General features: G+C 56.9%; 2 protein-coding genes across 10 annotated transcripts; both read right to left on the bottom strand.

Moving 5' to 3' along the window:
- Positions 1 to 1,485: 1,485 nt before the first annotated feature.
- CPLX3 (complexin 3) lies at positions 1,486 to 6,169 on the bottom strand. Its single transcript, XM_036907716.2, has 3 exons — positions 5,338 to 6,169; positions 4,123 to 4,210; positions 1,486 to 2,596 (listed from the first exon to the last, which is right to left on the bottom strand). The coding sequence occupies exons 1-3, from the start codon at positions 5,499 to 5,501 to the stop codon at positions 2,375 to 2,377; spliced, it is 474 nt and encodes a 157-aa protein (XP_036763611.1). The 5' UTR covers positions 5,502 to 6,169; the 3' UTR covers positions 1,486 to 2,374.
- A 166-nt stretch (positions 6,170 to 6,335) lies between these two features.
- LMAN1L (lectin, mannose binding 1 like) lies at positions 6,336 to 17,842 on the bottom strand. 9 transcript variants are annotated; one of them, XM_036907680.2, is made up of 13 exons: positions 17,259 to 17,842; positions 14,820 to 14,974; positions 14,601 to 14,708; positions 14,451 to 14,509; positions 12,916 to 13,036; positions 12,414 to 12,534; positions 11,574 to 11,629; positions 10,964 to 11,096; positions 10,532 to 10,701; positions 9,392 to 9,459; positions 8,418 to 8,541; positions 7,643 to 7,770; positions 6,336 to 6,629 (listed from the first exon to the last, which is right to left on the bottom strand). In XM_036907680.2, the coding sequence occupies exons 1-13, from the start codon at positions 17,434 to 17,436 to the stop codon at positions 6,497 to 6,499; spliced, it is 1,554 nt and encodes a 517-aa protein (XP_036763575.2). In that variant the 5' UTR covers positions 17,437 to 17,842; the 3' UTR covers positions 6,336 to 6,496. The 9 variants fall into 9 exon arrangements, with proteins under 9 accessions (XP_036763575.2, XP_057344959.1, XP_036763578.2 ...); XM_057488976.1 differs by having other exon boundaries at positions 6,336 to 6,626; positions 17,259 to 17,841; XM_036907683.2 differs by having other exon boundaries at positions 10,532 to 10,683; positions 17,259 to 17,840.
- Positions 17,843 to 19,353: the final 1,511 nt, after the last annotated feature.

Here is a 19,353-nt window from a genome sequence, read left to right as displayed (position 1 = left end):
ACTGCCAGCATCTCAAGCTCAGCACATGATCATTCCCCAGATGTCCCCAGCAACTGCCTGGCAGTGTCTGAGGAGAGACCATCTGGCCACTGGGGAAGGGGAGATCCTTTGAACTCCAAACCCTGTCACCCACCCCAACTCCTCCCTGGGGACCAACTGGACCTGGGAAAGTCATTGTTCTCTCTGCACCCCTCTGTCTCTGGGAACGAGGCCTGCTCCCTGACTGCAGGCCCCTAGCCAGCCCCTCTTGTGAGGGCTCGGTGAGCGCTAACCCCCAGTCTCCCACAGCCTGCCTCCTGGCATCTTTCACTCTGGGTCCTGCAAACCACTGAAGGGAAAGGGGTCTGTCTGGTTCCATTAGGCAGAAGGGCCCTGGAGGGCGGAGGGGTGACGTGGGCTTTGCGGCTGATGCTGCTGAGGAGGCCCACGCCCCCAACCAGACTTGGGTCTCCTCCAGCTCCAGGAAGGTCAGGAAAGGTTTGTGTCCAACCCCCCAGGCCAGGGGGCATCCTGGGAGCGGCTCAGGGGCCCAGGCCCCTTCCCTGGGGAAGGTCAAGACAGAGGGCCCAGTGTGACACCCTGAGCAGCCCTGCCCTGGGCCTGGGACGGCCTCCCTCCCTGCCTCACCCTCCTAATTCTTTCTCCTCTCCTTCTCTTTCTTCCACCTGTCCCTCTCCACACTACCTACTGCACAGATGTGATGTTTCTTGTTCTTATTGTAAAAAGGAAGCCTAATGGAAACTTTGCCCTTTAAACCAAACCCTCAGATGGCCGCTCTGCTGGCTTCCCCACAGGGTGATGCTGGGTGGGGGTCCTTAGGGTTGGCAGGTAGCACCTTGTTCCTGCTCAGGCTCCTGGGGTGGCCTGCTTGGAGCCTCTTGGTTGGTGTCCTGGACCCCCAATAAGTGAGCAGGATGAGATTCAGGCTTTTCCTTTTTTTTAAAGAATGAGTTATTTATCAAGAGGGTCTATCACATGCTGAGGGCTTTACAAATGGTCACCCTTTGAAACATGTCTAATTGTTATGACTCTGATGGGGGAGCTCCCCATTTCACATGGGGAAACAGGCTCAGCAAAGAAGGGGGCCTGTTCCAAGTCACACAGCAGTGCCAGGGCTCGTATTTCTTTTTGTTACACCGTCAGTGTTCCAGGTGAGATGGGGTATAGGTACTGGTGCCAGGGACTGCTGTGGTTGAGCTGTGGTCCCTCCTGTGTCTCGGGTAATGGCCCTGAGGCTCCGCCTTCCCCAGGAGCATCCCCAACAAGCTGGCTCTCTCATCCTTCTCAGAGGTCTGTTCTATCTGGTTCCAGGCTGGACCGGTTCTGTCCGTGTGGGGTCTCCGCCCTTGCCCAGCGCCCTGTGAGGGTAGAGCTTGAACAAGTTACAGAGGCTAACGCTTCTAGAGAGGAGTGGGTGAGGAGGTAAACACCTCCCCAAAGGCAGGGCTGGAGCCCCATAACTCCTGGAGGTCAGCAAGAAGTAGGAAGACACGTATGTCACTTGGAATTTTTATTTTTCACTGAGCTGAGAGAGGAGATCCAGCTATAGAATCTGGAGGGAGATTTATGGGAACAGAACAGAAATCGCCTGGGCCTGGGCCCAGAGGCCTGGAGCTGCCTGGGCTATTGTTTGGTGCCAGCTTCTTGCTTGGCATTGGGTCCCTCACACAGTATCGCTCAGCAGCTAGGAGCCGGAGCCATAGTGCAGTGGCAGATGCCTGAGGCTATGGCTGCAGCTGCTGCCCTGCCCAAGAAGGGGTGTGAGCTTGGCGCTGAGGGCCAAGGAGGCCAAGCTAGAAAGAGTCTTAGAAATTACCCAGTCTATCTCCATTTTATAGGTGATGAGCTAAAGCCCAGAAAGAGCAGTGGCTTTCAAGGAGATAAATATGGAGACAAACTCAGGCCTCCTTTCTGCTGAGGGGACCCTCCCAAAGACGGCTTTAAGCATATCTGAGCATTGGTTTCTAGAGGGGCTAGGCACACAGGGGAGCTGGCTGTGCACGTGTGTCTGTGTGTGTGCCAGGATGCGTCTGCGGCGTATGCCTCTGCACATGCTAGGGTTTCCATGTCCCGCTGTGCGTCTCTCTACGGATGCTTCTGTGTGTAGGAACTTGGGGCCATGGCCTGCTCTCACCATCTTGGGAGGCTTCCCAGTTGAATAGAGGGTGGGTAGTGTAAGGACTGGGGACTTTGTTCTCAGTGGAGGGGGGGAACGCAGAAAGCAGGCTTGTGCTGAGTGGGGCCTGGTCCTGAGGCCAGTGCTGGGCAGGAGAAACAAGGCCAGGATGCGGTGTGGGTCTGTGGGAGGCATGCCCTTGGTTCGCACGTGGCCCGGGCCTCCGGCCAGCCCCACGGACAACCCCGGGGGTCATTGTCACATGACGTGGCACTTTTCAGCTGATTGCTTGAGGTCCCCCAGTGTGGTCTGAGCCTTGTCCTTGAGTGAGCCGAGATCCAAGCCAGGGAGGCGGGCCAGCGGCCCGAGGACAGAGGCCCTCTCCTCCTCCTCCGTGTCCTCCTCAATCATCTTGGCCAGCTCCCGGGGCAGCTCCACGTCTCCACCTGCCATCTGGATCTGGCTCTCATCTGTCTCATTCTGAAGGGAAGGCGGGGGGTTGGAGGTCGGTGAGGACCCGGAGCTGAGGGGGCTGGAGGAGGCCTGGGCTCGGTTCCAGGCTCCTAGATCCTTGGGTTCAGCCCCCACTCCCACATCCCAGGATCAAGCCTTCCACACTCGGACATGAAGCCCTTGGACTTTTACACTACTTTACCTCACCTGGAGATACTGAAGGTAAGATACTAACGTAGTGAGTAAAGACAGAAAGGGAACATGTGGGCGTCAACCTGTTATTCTCACATTAACTCTGTGAAGTAGGTATTATCTCCATTTTATAAATAAGGAACTTGAGGCTCAGATCATCTAAACAAGTAACTTGTCCAAGGTTATACAACTCGGAAGTGGCAGAGCTAGATTTAAACCCATGTCACCGATTCCAGAATCTGTGCCCTCCTTGCACAGCACCTACTGATTGCCATCGCACTTCCTGTCCCTTCCCACTTTATGTCCTACTCAGTTCCAGCCAAGAGTTTCCTGAAGGCAGGAGTTCTGTTATATCCACAGTGCAAGCATTTGAAACTCCATTCCTAGCTGAGTTTAACTCAGTAACTTTCTAGAAAGGCAGGCTTTTTGGACTGCTCTTTTTTTGACAGACTTCCAAAAGACTGGTGGCCTGTGGAGAAATCAGAGGCAGCCAGGGGCTTGATAAACTGACGTTGAATGACCGCATGCGATGTTCACGTACCTGATCTTCTGATGTAAGAGGAAGATCAAGGTCAGGAGTGTTATTTCTGTTTCCCCTCAGAGTCTGGCACAGTTTTGGGCACTGAGAGTGGCTTATGCCTTAATTCCCTCCTTGGGCAATACTTACATGCTGATCTGATGCTGCAGTGCCTAGGGGAGTGACCCTCCTGGCTGCTTGGCCAGAAAAAGGGGTACTTCGCCCTCTGCAGGCAGACTCCATACCCTGGCAGGCAGGCAGGGTTCCTGGAGCAAGCACAGGCTCATCACTCACAGGTCTCAGCTCTGCCCATTCCCATAACTCTTCTGGCTGTGTGACCTTAGTCCTAAATCCCTAATCTCTCTGAGCCTCAGGTTCCTTATTTGTAGACACAGGTGACTGCTACCGGGAGCACTCCTGAGGGGTTAGGAAAGGACATGGAGGTCAAGTGCCTGGGAGACAGAGGCTGCTGCGTTCTTTCCTCCACTCCACTGTCCCTGGGTGTTCAGAAGCCTCAAGAGTACTCACCTCTCCAGTAAAATCTATTTCCTTCCCCCTCTTCTTCTGCTCAAGCCTGACTCAGGGCTGGGGTAGAGAGAGGGGGTCTGGACTGGCTCCAGAAACACAAACCTACCAGTCTTCAGAGGACGGGGCATCTACTCAGCGCCAAGCCCGTGGCCTTTGGCAGGTGGCAGGTGGCCATGAATGAGTGAATGAACTAATGAGCGAGAGAAGGAAGGATCTAACCAAACATTCCATGAGCCTTAGGAGACGACAGCTGCTGTGCCGAGAGCAGGGCGAAAGAGCCCCGCGAGTGCCTCTCCGCCCAGGCTCCCAAGCTCACCTTGGGCAGCCGGTATTTGTCTCGGAAGTGGCTCCGCAGTGTGGCCCGCTCTGCCTTCCTCTGCGTAAACTGCCCGTCCCGCTCCATCCTGAGGGACAACCGGGGGTACAATCACTGGGAGGGTCTAGAGAATCGGCGTGATCTTCGAGGAAAGGCCCGGAGGGGTCCTGTGTCCGGAGGCCTGGGGCCTGGATGTGGCCAGGGGGCCTTGACTAGTCTTTGCTGCCTCTTTCCCCATCACAGCTCCCTCTGTCCTGTCTGCACCCACTGTCTGGGCAGGTATGTCAATCTGTTTTGGTCTCTCCACAGACCCTAATTTATGTCATTTGCAGCCTCCAACTAGGTCTGTCTTTTCCTTCCCTGATAGGTTGCGTTGCGGACTTGGAGTTGCATCCTGGCCCCACTACCACATTTGGTATGTCTTTGGGTAAGTTATTTACCTTCCTCTTTTGTAAAATGGGGTAAGATTTTGCAACTTACAAAACTGTCTTCAGGATAAGTGAAATTATAAAAGCTAATATTTGATGATTTCCATGTGCCAAGGCACTGTGCTAAGCAGTTTATGTGTGTTAAGTAATTTAATCTTCATAAATATATGAGGCATGTTGTATGATTACCACCCCCATTTTTTACAGAAGAAGAAACTGGGACACAGAAAAGTTAAGTAACTTGCCTAAAGTCACCCAAGTAAAAAGGAGCAAAACCTGGATTTGAACCCAAGCAGTCTGGCTCTGGAGTCCAAACTCTAACTGCACACCGGCTGCCTCTCTGTCCCAGCACTGCCCGAGAACAAGTAGCCTCAGTATCTGTAAAAGCCCCCATCTCAAGATCTTCTCCGTGACTCTGCGCCCCCTCAGCTGCACTGCCCCTCTCAAAGCCTCAGGCTCAGAGGGGCTCCAGTTGGAAGATACAGGCGGCTGGGATCGGATTAAGGGATTACTCGTTTCGGCAGAAATGCACGTGTCCCCAACCCCATCCCAGGCCCCCGTCTCCCCTGCCCCCACTCCCTCTGGGATAGAGGTCGAAGCTGGGGTGGGGTTCTAGGCGTGAGATGGGTGGCCCTGGGGGCAGCCTAGGTGGCACATTTCAGCCTCTTACCACTTTTGAATAAGTAAGGGAGGGGGTCTGGGGGCCCGAGACTTCCCTGGGGGAGGGGGCGGGCAGCTGTGGGGGTTGGGGGGAAGGTCGTTGGGGCTGGGAAGGGGTCCCACTCACTTCTCTTCCACCAGTTGCTTCTGATACTCCTCATACTCCTCTCGGCTCATCCCCTGGGCTTCGGCCGCCGACTTGTCCCCGGCCCCCTTGTCCTCGCCGCCCCCCAGGCTCCCGGTGAGGTTCTTCAGCTGACCGCCCACCATGGTCTTCACCATGAACGCCATGGTCCTCGCTGGCCGTGGTGCTGGGCGCCGAGTACTACGCGCCGGGCACCAGGCACGTCCGCACCTACTTCAGCACCAGGTCTCTCGGACAGCTCCCGCCGCGGGCCGGCACCCCACCCTCTGAGCCGCCCTCCGCCCGCCCCCACCTCCCCAAAGCCCTCCTCACAGGGGGCGGAGGACGTGCACGGGGCTGAGGAGGCTGGACCACGTGCAGCTCCTCACTCCCCCCCCCCCACGTGCCTCCTTCAACGCCAAGCTCCGCCTGGGCACTGCTGACAAAGGACTAGGGCTTGCAAGGGTGGGGTCGCTCGCACCCGAGGCGAAGGGGTTGTGCTGATGAGTGCCCAGAACCGTGCTTCTAGCGTCTCCCCACTCTCTCCTCTCCCTGGTAGCTGACAGCCAGGATTTCAGCGGGAGATCCCAGTGGCAGCATGGGGAAAATACCCAGCCCTGGACCCTACCCCATTCTCCCCAACCCGCTGCCCCCGCAGCTGCCCAAGAAGTTTGACGCTGGGAAAGGGAGGGAGACCAGAGAGTGGGAACCCCAATTATGCAGAATTCTTGGTCCTGGAGCTGCAGGAGGGAGTGGGGAGAGTTGTTCATGGTGATGCTGGCTGGGCTGGGCCAGGAAGGGCGCCTGGAGACACCACTCCTTGCTCTGGGGGAATCTGGGGACAGAACTGTACACAGCTGTGACTCCCTCTCCTTTAGAAGCCAGACCTTGGCCTCCTTGTCTGCCTGGAGCGCACTCCCAGCTAGCCATCCAGAGGAGACAGAAACCTTCAGAGAGATTAAGGTGAAGCTGGAAGGCAAATAAGCGTATCAACACTCGGGGAGAGGGAAATCACCTTTAGTAAAGTTGGAAATTCTCTAAAAGCTAAGGTGTAGGTAAGACCTGGGCACCCAGAGGGAGAGGCTACTGGCCAAGCCAGCCACCCCCAGGGACCATTTACTTCCAATGACAAGTGGTTATTTCTTCAGGGCTTAGCGGTGGGTCACGCATGCATGTTGGAGGAGAGGGGCTGCCTCCTCAGAGCCCCCAGGGCCCTAGGGATGCATGGCGCAGGACTCAGAGGAAGGCTGCCTGTGGACAAATAGTCCTGAAGGCTCCTGTTCACCTCCTGCCTGCTGCCAAGGAGACAAGAAGATTACTTGGACCTCTTCTTTCTGGGCTCCTGACACCAGGCTTCCACACTCACCTCCCTACACTCACTGCACCACGACCTCCCACGCTCTGGGATCTTCTGTAGCTCCCTTGGCTTGCCCCATCAGGACCACACTTTTCCCAGGCATTCCATGCCTGTCCAGGTGGCTCCAGCCTTATGGCCACCATTGCACTCCTACATAATGCATAAGCCTGTCGTCCTTTCCACCTTGTACCTTTCTGCTCTCCTCACCTGAGGGCCATCCCCTCTCCTACTCTGCTTTTAAAGCTCAGCATACTTCAGTCCTCCTCCAGGACCACCCCAGACCACACTGAATCTTCTAACAAGGACTGTAAGTCCCATTTCTGAGCCCCTTACCACAGCCTACATCTGTAAATGTTTAATTCAGTCAACAAACCCCTACCAAGCAGAAATAGTGACCCCCTCACACACACCTTTTCAATTCTCTTTGCCCAGTTTCACAAACTGGTCCCAGCCTTGGCTCTGAATTTTCCACTTTTTTTCCAAAATATTATGCTTTTTTCATGCTTCCCTGCCTTTCTCATGCTGTTCCCTCTGCATCTATGCCTGCACTTGTCAGTCTGGAAAGAAAGCTCCCAGTCACCTTCACCCACATCAAATGTTCCTTCCAGGTTGATTCTCTGATCTCCCAAAGCTTGGTCAAATGTTTTTCCTGTAAATTCTTATAGCCCCTGAGCTATACGGATGTAGCACTGACCGTATACGGTGTGACTATCAGTTACTGATCCAGTTTCTCACACTAGAGAGTGAATTTTGTGAGGGCAGGACCCCAGTGGACCAGTGGCTGAGCAAGTAGTGGGCAGAGCCTATTGGGAAAATGGGTCCTAGCCTGGATGCAGCTGTTTGCCAGCTGGTGGACCAGGCAAGTCCCTACTGGGATGCAGTGTCCCCTCGCTCAAACTGAACAGCTATGGTCCAGAACCAAGAGATGCTGCCCAGGTGTGGGAAGCCCACCTGAAGTGCACATAACAGAAGAAGCCTACAGTCTGGATGAGGAGGAAGAACAGGAAGATGCCAGGCCGCAGACATGAGGAGGCCCCTGGGGACCGGCCAGGTGGGCGGGGCTCCTTGGCTGCCGATTTCTGGAAAAGGACAGTGTAGGGTTCTGGGTCAGCTTCTTGACCCAAGAGGAGGCAGGGGCCCTAGAGTCTGGGCCATGCGTGTGCTCTGCTTCCCTCTCAGGCTTGGGGCACTCTGGCTCCAGTCCAGCAAACTTGGGGAGGGAGTAGCTTACAAACTGCGTTCTCCCCGCCCAGCTCCCATGGCTCCATCTGTGGGAACAGCTGGGAGGGCCTGGGGCCTGGGATCATCAGGGGGCCAGAATCTCTAGAGATGAGAAAGAGGGCAGAACACAGACAACAGGGTGGTGGTGGTGAGGACCAGGGAAAGAGCAAGGTAGGGCGAGGGCGCGGGGAGAGCAGGCTTCAAAACAAGCTCTGAACGCTCTTGGGCACAGCCCACTCCCAGCCCCCCCTCATCGCTGAGGGCACTGGACCAAGTGGTCTTCAGAGTGGCACTCTCCCCAGAGCAGAGAGGGCGGAGAAAGATGAGCTCTGTGTCCCTGAGTGCACGTGTGCATGCGCACACAGACAGATGCAGCCGTGCCTGCCAGGGGTCCTGGGAGGGGAAGCAAAGGCAGGAGGGGCCTGAGGCTGCGAGAGTGCTGGCAGGGCACTGAGCCCGGACCTCAGGGATGGAGCCCCCGGGGTACACCTGCCTTCCCCCTCACCGCTGGGCCCCGAAGGTCTTTCTGCAGGAGGCTCAGGATCTGGGTCAGCTCTAAGAAATGATGCTTGGTACCCACAGGCAAGTAGAAGACCTGGGCTCTGGAGGCCATGTGGGCAGCTGCATCCCTGGTAGGAGTTGGAAACCAAAGGTGAGTACTCATCACCCCTTCTGGTTGCACCCAAGCCTCCTAACCATTTCTCATGATCCCTGGAGGCACACCTGGGTGGGGAACAGGCACCATCCATAGAGCCCTTTCTTGGGACTTCTTACCCCAAAACTTCTTCCTGGACCCTCAGCTTTAGCTCAGAGAAATGTTTCCCTAAAGATATCTGCCTCAACCCCAGGTCCCTGGGCTCTGCCCTCCATCCTCAGCTCCCAGGGGATTTAGCCCCTCTCTCTTCCCATTTTTCCACCCCAAAGCATGTGGATGTGAGTAGGGGTGGGCAGGGGACCCAGCATCCAGATTCCAGCCTGGAGCCGTCCTCCATGGCATCAGTGTGCCCCCCTACCCCCAGGGCTCTGTGGTTCGCTCCTGAGGCCTGGCCTGGAGGGGGATGCTAGGAGCAGAGAAGAAGGCAAGAGGAAGTCAGGCACTGCCCCACTCCTCAATTGGGCGAACACGCCCAATTTATTTATGCTTTTTCCAAGAAACCCATCAAAATGGCCCCTCCTTTCAGGAACTGTCACTGAAGGAAGGCTGAGATTTACTAATTCTCCCCAGGATGGGAATGTCTCTCTTCCAGGGAGAGTTGCTTTTAAACTAGGGCTTTCAAAGCTTTAAACTTGATTCAGTTAAATTCAGGTCAGCTCAAGAAACCCAGCTCTGCTCCCAGCCCCTTCCCATGTGCCAGGTCTTGGGCTGGGCAGTCAGGAAATGAGGAGGGGACTAAAAGCTTGATGGGCAGGCAGAGGGGCAAGTCGGTGAAACGAGACTCCCTTTCCCCCCACCGCAGGACCACTGCCTTGCAGCCTTACCTCATCCCCTGCAGGGCCCGGAGCAGAGTGTGCTGTCCCTGGAGCAAGGCGCTGGCCCGGGCAGAGTCCTGCAGGAGTGCCAGCCTCTTCTCTAGGGCCCAGGGCCCAGCCCCCCTCTTCTCAGAGTCCACCCTCCCCAGGCACGCACAGCCCTCTCCCTTCCTGGGCCCTCATTCAGGACACGCTGACTTTATCTGACCCTGTCCGTCTGGGCTTCGGGATTCCTCCTCCTCCCAAACACCTCTCTGAGGTGTTTCCATCTCCCCCCCAGCCACTGACAGTGGCCACCTCGGGGCTTTCCCGAAGTCCCTGCCTTCTCCAGAAGGAGTTCTGCTCCTGAAGGAGGCAGAGGCCCAGTCCGGTCCTGTGCAGCCTCTTCCCCCGACGGCACGATCCAGGCCTGGGGCCCGTGCCAGTCCACTCCCAGTGCTTGGGCCCCTGTCTCGCCTAATGAACTGCAAAGGTGGCCTGGCCACCACTCTCTCAGGTGGACAGAATCTGGCAGGAGGGGTCCCGGGCCTGGAAGCGGGATCAGAGGCGCCCCGCATGGGAGTGTGGCTCCTCTGCGTTTCTCCACTTCACCAGCCCGGCCTCAGCTGCTCTGGCCTGAGGACACAAAGTGAGAACCCCAAGCCCGCAGGTGCTGCCGGCCCCTTCTGCTCGGAGCCTCGCATCGACTGGGCCCAGCTGTCAGGCCCAGGCCTGACGCCCTGGGGGAGAGGCCGGGAGAGCAGCAGAGACAACAAGGACTCTGGGCCTCGGAGCGTTAAGCAAGCCAGCCATATGTGAATCGAACCACATGGGGAGCTACATGCAAATTAGCATTCAGTCTGTCAGTTGTCCACAGCTCCAGATCCAAACACCTGGCATCTCCTTTCCCCAGCCCCGACTGTGGGTCTGCGGGCACTGGCCTGTGCAGAGCTGCCTTCCTGCATGCCCCTCACCGGTCAGGTCCACCCCATCCTGCAGCCTGCAGCATTACAACCCTGCCCTCCTTTCCCCTTGGTACTTGGGGGAGACAGGTTCCTAAATGCAGTGCTTGATCCCCTTTCTGGACAGAGGAGCCCGCTGGTGCCGCTGGAGCCACGCCTAGGGAGTCGCTTCTGCAGGCCTGCAGGCTGACGCCTGGGGGCCACTCACCCAGGCTCCTTCAGGCCCAGCCTGGCCCACGGATCCCAGCTGCTTTTTCCAGCTCCTCTCAGTCTGGGCCAGCTGCTCCGAGAGACCCTGAAGGGCCTGCAGGATCCGGCTGTGTCTGCCCAGTGTTGCCTCCACATCAAAGGTCCTTTCCCCTGGGGATTGGGACAGAGCTGGGACAGGCAGTCAGCTGGGCTGCGACAAGAGACCTTATATTTTGGGGGCCTCCTGGAGAGGATACCCAGAAAGGTGTGGCTTCTGCCACCAGGACTCTCTCGGAAAGATGTGCCTGAGTAGGGACAAGACGGAACACTTGCCAGGGCCTGCCTACGTGTGGCCTCGTAGGCCTCCAGCTCCTCAGTGGGTCAAAGGGAGGGCGATTCTGTGACCTTCCAATGGACCCCTACGCCACCCGCCTGCTTCCTGGGTCCCTACCCTCGCCCTGGCTTTCGGAGCCCAGCTTTGGCATCACGTCCTCCTTGGTGCGTAGCGCCAGCCTTGCCCACAGCCCTTCTAGCTGCCTTGCCAGGCGGAGCTGCTCCACCTCCAGGAAGGGCTGGTGGGGAGGCTGGGGGAAGAAGACAGAAAGTCAGACCTGGAGCCCACGGCGATCTGGGGGTGAGGGGAGCCCTCCCACGGGGCCCCCGCGAGCCCCGTCTCCTCCCTGGCCACTCACTCAGCCAGCCAGGGAAGGGCCACCCAGCCGCTTCTCCCACTGCACAGCTACTCCCCTTCGCCCCTTCAAGCTCGTCTCTTCCGGCCGCCTTCCCTGCTGCCCTGGCTGGTGGGGACCCCTCCCCTGTGCTCCTAGAGCTCCCGGCCAGCCGGGGAGGCCCCTCAGGACAGGGCCTGGCTCCAGGTCACCTCTGACCCCTGAGCACCGCCCAGACGATGGCCCGCTGAGCGGAGCTCAGAGAGCAGGTAGTGATGACCGCGGAACGACAGGTCTGCCAGCACCATGGCACGAGCGGAAGCATCCGGGAAACGGAGTGGCCCCTGGGCTGCCCTCCCTCAGCCCTTCCTGTGAGGCAGGCCCAGGCATCACCTGTGGACCCAGCTCACTCAGACTGAAGGTGAGAAAGGACAGGACATCGTGGTCATCTGGAAAGGGGGGAGAGAAGGGGAAGTAAGGCCTTTCCCAACCTAGCAGCCCACTTACTAGGTTCAGTTATAGTCCAAGGAGGCAAAGATCTGGGTGACTTTAGGCTCTCACCCTTGTCCTGCTCACTTGCTAGGAAAGGTGTGAGGGTCAGACCAGTGGTGGGTGGGCTGTGAGGGCTAACTCCCAGGCACGGCCAGAGGTGGGGGAGCTGGACAGCCCCGGGCCACAGCCCTGGAAGCAGACTGAGTGACACCCTCAGACCCGCAGAGCGTGGCTGCTGCGTGCAGTGGCCACATCCTCAGTGTGGCTCCGACCACGCTACGTTCCTCCTCAGAAACCTTCCCTGGCTCCCCAGTGCCCGGAGTCTAAAGACCAAAGTTCTGGCGTTCAAGGTCTCCCACTCCCTGGTTGCACCCTGCTTTCTAGTTGTGGGTCCTTCCAGGTACTTGGACTCTCCAGTGTGTCACAGCCCTTTGTTCCATCCCCTAAATGTCCCTCCCAGCCATCCCTCTTTCACTTGCCCTGCAGTTCCCAGCGAGGGGCACTTACGGCTCCATCACTGGAGTAAAAGTTTTTTGTGGTTTATGCTCTTTGAGACTTTCAACAACTCTGCAAGGCAGACATGACCTTCCCCTGATGGTAATGGAGGCCCAGAGAGGGTGAGTGCCTTGTGCACATCAGATGGTGAGGAAGAGGCTAGCCCCACACCTGGATTCATTAGCAGGTGTGTCAGGGTGGCTCATTAGGTATACCCCCTGCTCTTACCTGCCCAGAAGGCCTCACCTGCCAGTGTGCTGGTGGCTGCTGAGACCCCAAAGAAACCTCCAGGGGCCAAAAACAGGGGCCCCACATCAACGCAGACCTCTTCTGGGCCATTGGGAATGAGGCCGTTGTTCACAGACACCTGAGGGGCAGGGAGCGAGTGAGCCCTTGGTAAATGGAGCCTCCTCCTCCATCCTCCCCTGACCCCAGCAGTGGGACCGCCCCCACCTCTGACTCACTGGCTCCCCTGGCCCGAGAGCTTGGCAGGTAGCCCCAGGGCTCGGAGTCAGAGCGGCAGGAGGGTCTCCCTCACCTGGTCTCAGGCTAGCCCTCCCAAGTGTGTGCTCTGGGAGAATTAGGATTCTGTGTAGGAAGGAGGGTCCCGAGTGGGTGGGGCACGCATGTGCCTGAGACCCTGTGGAGCCTGCTGGGGTCATGGGTGCTCACACAGTTCTGTATCTCTGAGCCCTATAATTTGTGCTCCCTCACCAGAGGACCCGAGAAAATAGGAGGGATCGCTCACCTGCAGCCTCTGCTCCCAGTAGGTGATCCGCACTCTCAAGGGATGTGGCCGGTTCCGGAAGTCCCGGTGGCAGGAGCCCAGCTCCCGGCTGCCTCCATCCCTGTGGGCGCTTGGACTCCAGCTGGGCCACATAGGACCCAAGGCCTGGCCAGTGGGGGTGGTCCGAGAGACCGTTCTGCCCAGACCTGCAGTGCCACCCCCACCCCCGCTGGGTGACCTGGGACAGGACATGTCCCTGTTGTCTAGCTTGAGTCTCCCTTGCTGTAGCCGGCTTTCTTGGCAGAAGAGAGCACAGGAAAGCCAGCTCTGCCTGTCGAGTGCTGGGACTTGGAGTTCACAGAAGAGGCCAAGGGCTTCCCTGGGACAGAGCCTGGGCCAACAGTGGGGTTTCTGCCCTCAATCTCCGGGCCGGCTGCCTCCTCCCACTAGCCCTCCCTTAAATTCCAAGTGGCCCTGAATCTCTGGGTGGGGCTTCTCTTTCCTCTCCCCTTTGCCAAACTTGGACTGAGCAAGACAGCCTCAGGACAGACGGGAGATGTGTCCTAGAGGCCAAGGACCGTGTGACCAGCCCGCCTCCCTCACAGCACCGGTCCACGGGCTCTGAGGAGTTAGAAGCATGCTGAGCCCAAAGGTACTGAGCCTCTCTGGGTGCACAGACACAGTGGTCACCCCGGGCACCCGCTGCTGCCACCTTCAGCCAAGAGGGAGGCAGCACGGAGCAGGGAGAGGCCAGCTCCTCACCGATCCCTGTTTGCTCTCCAAGCTGTGTGACCTCGCCTTCCTAAACCCAGGTTTCCCCGTCTTTAACGTGAGGGAAATAATGACTGAAGCTATCTCATAACATTGTTATGAGGGCTAAGACAAGGAATGTAAAGTGCTTGGCACTGTGCCCGGCACACAGTAAGCTCTGCCCCGTAAATGTTAGCAATTATTCTCATTGTTATGAGCTAAGAGATGTTTGCTGAGAGACACTGACGAACTGGCCCAGCTACTGAGGAGGCAGCCAGGCTGTGGAGGCGTGGGGAGCCACATCATCAGGGACAAAGGATGGTGCTGCCAGTCAGGCAGCTGGTGCCAGGGTAAGGGTGCACGCCCTGGCAGCTCTGGCCTCCAAGCTTAGCTCTCTGCACACAGCCGTGTGACCTCTGCCTCCCTATCCTCACCTGTAACTGGGGACTAATAATCCCCACGACTCAAGAGTGTTAGGGATCAGATAAGACGATGTGAGTAAAAGCTCAGCACAGGCCCCACCCTGCGTCATTTCACTCTCCCTGAGGGCCCGGGCTGTTGGGTTGAGTGAATGGAGGATTCGGGGGGGCTGTTCCTAAGAACAGCAAGACAGCTCTGGCCTCAGCTCCACAGGAGGCATGGCTGGGACCAAGAGGGAGGGATTCCCAGGGGGTCAGCCATCGGCTCAGATGAGAGGCCAGCAAGCGGGGCACACTGTGGGAGGCATGGGCTCCCTGTCCAAGGCTGGGTGACAGCTCAGGACAGCCTCAGGACATGGGGAGGGGTCCGTTCCGGAGGGCCCTTACCCTAGTTGCTCGTCAGGGGTAGGCCCATCACTGGCCAGCACACGGATGGCAGGCCTGCTCTGCATTGAAGGTGATAAGCAGTCTGAGCCGTGGGCACAGAGAGGAGGATGAGGGTGTGGGTGGGAAGGTGGGCCAGAGACGAGCACTTACCCAGCTGTCCTTGGCTGAAGAGTCGAAGAGGATCCCGATGCCGTCCCATGAGGCCAGCCCCCCCAGGACAGAGCCTACATGGCCCCTGCCCTGGGTGTACCACACGGCCTGCGGGTCCCACCTGTTCAGCTCATGGGCCTCTGCAGGACACTGGGCCCCAGGCTCGCCCCCTGCCACCCTGACTCACCCCTCCGCTGGACCTTGCTGGGGCTCACTCACCATGCCCTGGGCTCCCTGGCGCCCCGGCCCAGTCACTCTCATCTGCACCTCCACCTCCCAGGCAGAGAAGAGGACAGGAGCCGTGCCCCACACGGCACCGCTCCGGTTCTGCATGGATGGGACCAGCCGCACTTCCTCCGGGCCCAGGATGGCATCTGTGGACCCGTGCAGCTCAGGGCCTGGGCAGTCCCATTCCCTGCCCCCACCATCATTCTCTCCTACTGGCCTGGGCCAGGCCCTGGGAGGAGGAAGGAGGTGACATCAAGGCCTGCCGTCAGATAACAGGCCCTCTGGTCAGATGCAGGGATTCACCGAAGTGGGAACTGGAGCCCAGCACAGCTGGAGGGGCCTCTGCCAGGGGAGGCCAGCGAATCCAGCCCCATGTGGGCACCGTGCCTGAGTGCTCCCTTCAGCCTCACCACAAGTGCTCTGTGTTTTAAGACCCTGTTTAGTAGATGAGGAAACTGAGTCTCAGAGAAGTTAAGGAGCATGTGGATTAGGGCTCAGCTCCATCTGACTCCAAAGTGTGGCATCATGAGAGAGATTTCCACTGTGAGAGAGGTTTGTGTCTGACCCTGTTTCTCAGGTGAGGAAACTGTGGCCCTTGGAGGGGGATGGACGTGCCTGGGACCCAGAGGGCAGTAGACACTTTGAGAGAGGCAGAAGGGAGAAGTGGGGGTTCAGGGCTGCAGGCTGGGGGAGCATGGAGAGATACTCTGGCGGGGCACGCCGAGGGTCACAGCCCTGGTGGGGGACCCATGGTACATTCCGTGGCAAAGAAAGAACGAAGCAAAGGTGGGACCTGGGCCCCAGAACTGTGAGGAAGGGAGCAGGACGGAGCGTGTGTTTGTGAGAGTTATCAGTGAGGGTGCGCTGGGGGAGGGGGGAGGCAGCCCTATTTGGTAGGAGGGAGAAAGGGTGGAGAAACTGAGGCAGGCTTAGCAGGAGCCAGGGGAAGGGAGACCAGAGGCTCCCCCCAGCTGGTGCCCCACCCCTCTGGCCTGCCAGCCTGGAATCTGTCCCAGGGCCTAGTCCCTGCCAGGACTTTCCGGAGACTGCTAATCCAGCCTGTTTGCTCAGCAAAGGCCGGGGCTGGGGGCAGGGAGGCCCAGAGGCTGCAAGGCCAGAAGTCCTGGGGGCCTTGGAAGCCACCACTGCCTCTGAACTGACTTGTAGGAGGCAAGGATTGCCCCCTGTCTACTGTCAAGAGACTTCATCCCAGACTGTGGGCCCCCTGAGCCTGACTCAGGCCTGTCTCTAGGCTGGGCACAGAGGGGCATGGGGATGGGAGTCCAGTTAAAGAATGAATGACCGAACGAATAGACAGTAAACATGGTATCACTGGGTGATCTTAGATAATGTGCCTCTGCTCACCGCTATGGTCTGTGACACCCCAGACTTGGCAAGGTCCAGAGCAGTGAGGCCTTGAGGCAGGGCCTCACTTGGTGCTGTAAGGAAAAGCCCCCCTTTTTGTTTACTTCCTATGTCTCTGTGAAGGAGGACTGGACCAAAGACCCTCCTAATAGGGCCTGTCATCTTAAAGGGATACTTGCTCTGGTCTCAGTTGGGAATCATGCCATTTCTCAGAACTCACATCTCATAAACACAACAGATCTGCTTCCTCTGTGTGCTTTGCCTGCTAGGAGGCTCTAAACCAGAACCATGGCCCAACTGTGGAAGGGTAGGCAGATCTTACAGCACACTTTTGCAACAGGCCACATTCCTGGACTCATTTCATGGCCCAGCCTTAAGCTAAGTCTCATTCTTCTTGTCACTCCTAATTTAAGCCCTTTTCTATCGCATAGAAAGAAGAGATAGGAGACAATCTCTTTGTAGACCTGGTTTGGAAGGCCCTAAATTCAGGCCTGTGAGCTGAGATGTTCTCATGCTTCCACCCAAGACACATATAGGGCAAGGCTGGTGCCCTCTGTGGCACAACAGCTGACCTTGAGGATGCCTCCCTCCAGGCAGCCCCCCAGTTCTCATGGGCAACCACAGACCCGACGGCATGGAGCAAAGTGAGTGGAGTTTGGTGCTGGTCTAAGTTGTCATGTACCCATGTGTTTGGGACACAGCATGTGAGTGTGTGTGTGTGTGTGTGTGTGTGTGTGTTCATGGGTCCCAGAGGCAGAGGCAGAGGAGGGGTCCAAGAAGAGGCAAACAGAGAAGAGAGGAGTCCTAGGGCAAGAAGAGGTGAGGCAGAGAGGAGAAACTGAGGCTGTGGATAGGGGTTGGGCTGTTGTGGTGGATGGAGCAGGAGACGAGCCTGGGAGGGGTCCTGGGGCCCCTGGCGCTGCCTGTCCCAGGCTTGGCCCCATCCTGGCAGAGGCAGGTACTGGCAGACCTACACCCCGCCAGGTCACAGCCACCCAGGGCTGGTTAGCCCCTCTGGCACTCTGAGGAATCATGAGTATGACTGGTCCCCCCCCAACCCCTCACCTCCGTGTTGGCTCCAGAAGGGTATTCCAGCTCCAGGCAATGCCAGCCTTGGTCCTTTGAAGCTGAGTTTGTACTCAAACCTTCGCTGAGGAGGGAGGCCCTCCTCATGGCTGTGGGGGGCCAGGAGCAGGAGCAGGAGGAGGCGTAGCTGGGGATAAACGCCACTGACCACCAGCATTGTGAAGGGAGCTGGTCGGTGCCCCTGGGCGGATCTGTAGCTGGGAGGACAGGGAGGGGCTCCGGGGACGGGGCCAGGTGGGGAGGAGCCCAGGGCTGCCCAGGAGCTGCTTTCTGGCACTGCTCTCACCCTCCCTCCCCAGCACAGACATCCTGTTCCTTCCAGACCTGACCTCAGGCCCGGCCCCTCCCTCACCTCCAGCCTGACCCCAGACCCCTGACCCTTTGCCAACCTGAGCTTTGCCCCTGCTCCTGGGCTCAGGCCATCGTGCCATCTTCCCGTAGCTGCATCAGCGATGTGGCATCAGGGATCACAGGGACAGACCCCAGCCTTTGGTAGACCTGGCCTTTCCTCCCTGCTGGGGACAGGCCTCCACACCTGGCCTCTTTCCCAAAGGTTGATGTCCCGACTCTCTGGAACTATCCACCCCATTCCATTCTGTCCTGCTTTCTCTGCTGTGGCGCTCAGCTTTCTCGCCTTTTCCCAAATGCTCATGCTTCCAAGCAGCCTGGTTCCCTCAACAACTAAATTACATGAAGAAAAGGAAGGGCGACTTCAGGGACAGAGTGAATAAATGCAGTGTGTGGACCTTGCTTGGAGCCTAGTTTTAACTAACCAAGTGGAGAAAAAAAAGGAGAAACTGGGGATTTGAACAATGGATATTTGATTAAATTAAGGAATCATTTAGGAGTGAATGATATTGTGATTATGTTTTTTAAAAGTCTTTGTCTTTTGAAGAAATGTACTAACTTTGTGGATGAATAAACATAATGTCTGGATTTGCTTTCAATATCCCAGGGGGAATAGTATTGGCCTTGAGCCGATAAATGTTAACATTGGATGGTTGAAGACATGGGATTCATTATATTCTTCTCTCTACTTTTACGTGTTCAATAATATCCACAATAAAAACATTTTTTAAAAGTAAGAAATCCTATAGTTCAAATACTTTCATCCAACTAAGTGTGGATTTTCTGGAGCAGCTCATTTGCTAAGAATTCTGGAAAACTGAAGTGTCATTGTACTTTGTAAATTCCCAGGATTAAATTACTGAAGCTCTATAAATTAATTAAAATCAAGGCTGTAAATGGAAAATTTTAGGGCATGCTAAAAGAAAACTTCATTTCTCAGATGTGGTACATATACACAATGGAATATTGCGCAGCCATAAGAAAAAAAACAGATCCTACCATTTGCAACAACATGGATGGAGCTGGAGGCCATTATCACTCAGTGAAATAAGCCAGGCGGAGAAAGACAAGTACCAAATGATTTCAGTCACATGTGGAGTATAAGAACAAAGGAAAACTGAAGGAACAAAACAGCAGCAGACTCACAGAACCCAAGAATGGACTAACAGTTACGAAAGGGAAAGGGACTGGGGAGGGTGGGTGGGAAGGGAGGGATAAGGGCGGGGAAATAGAAAGGGGGCCTTACGATTAGCATGTATAGTGTTGGGGGGGGCACGGGGAGGGCTGTGCAACACAGAGAAGACAAGTAGTGATTCCACAACATCTTACTACGCAGATGGACAGTGACTGTGAAGGTGTATGTGGGGGGGACTTGGGGAAGGGGGGAGCCTAGTAAACATAATGTCCTTCATGTAATTGTAGATTAATGATACCAAAATAAAATAAAATAAAATAAAAAAAGAAAACTTCATTTCTCAGCACCAAGCCTTCAGCCACGTCCATCCGCTCTCCCCTCCCCCTCCCCTTCACTGCCAGGCTGTGGAGGGGTGAGCCCCACTGCAGCCCTGCTCACCTGACACTCCATCCGTCTGGTTCTGGTCCCCACAGCCCTGTGAGGTGCTCCAGCACAGCCTGACCGTGACCTCTGTTCTCTGCTCCCCCGTGGACACTTCTCAACCTTGTCTCTGCAACACGAGATGCTGGGGACATCCACCCCCTCATCTCC

The sequence above is a fragment of the Manis pentadactyla genome, chromosome 11, assembly GCF_030020395.1.
Source record: "Manis pentadactyla isolate mManPen7 chromosome 11, mManPen7.hap1, whole genome shotgun sequence".
Taxonomy (NCBI): domain Eukaryota; kingdom Metazoa; phylum Chordata; class Mammalia; order Pholidota; family Manidae; genus Manis; species Manis pentadactyla.
This window is presented reverse-complemented; position numbering and strand designations above follow the sequence as displayed.

Excerpts from the sequence above, each read along its gene's own strand:
- LMAN1L (XM_036907680.2), bottom strand. The coding sequence starts at position 17,436 with ATGCTGGTGGTCAGTGGCGTTTATCCCCAGCTACGCCTCCTCCTGCTC. Across the intron at positions 7,771-8,417 it reads AAGACCTTCGGGGCCCAGCG|AAATCGGCAGCCAAGGAGCC; the intron begins GTGAGGGGGAAG and ends GTCCTTTTCCAG. Across the intron at positions 6,630-7,642 it reads TTCTGTTATGTGCACTTCAG|CAGGCAGGAGGTGAACAGGA; the intron begins GTGGGCTTCCCA and ends TCTCCTTGGCAG.
- CPLX3 (XM_036907716.2), bottom strand. The coding sequence starts at position 5,501 with ATGGCGTTCATGGTGAAGACCATGGTGGGCGGTCAGCTGAAGAACCTC. Across the intron at positions 4,211-5,337 it reads AAGCAACTGGTGGAAGAGAA|GATGGAGCGGGACGGGCAGT; the intron begins GTGAGTGGGACC and ends GTTGTCCCTCAG. Across the intron at positions 2,597-4,122 it reads ACAAATACCGGCTGCCCAAG|AATGAGACAGATGAGAGCCA; the intron begins GTGAGCTTGGGA and ends CCTTCCCTTCAG.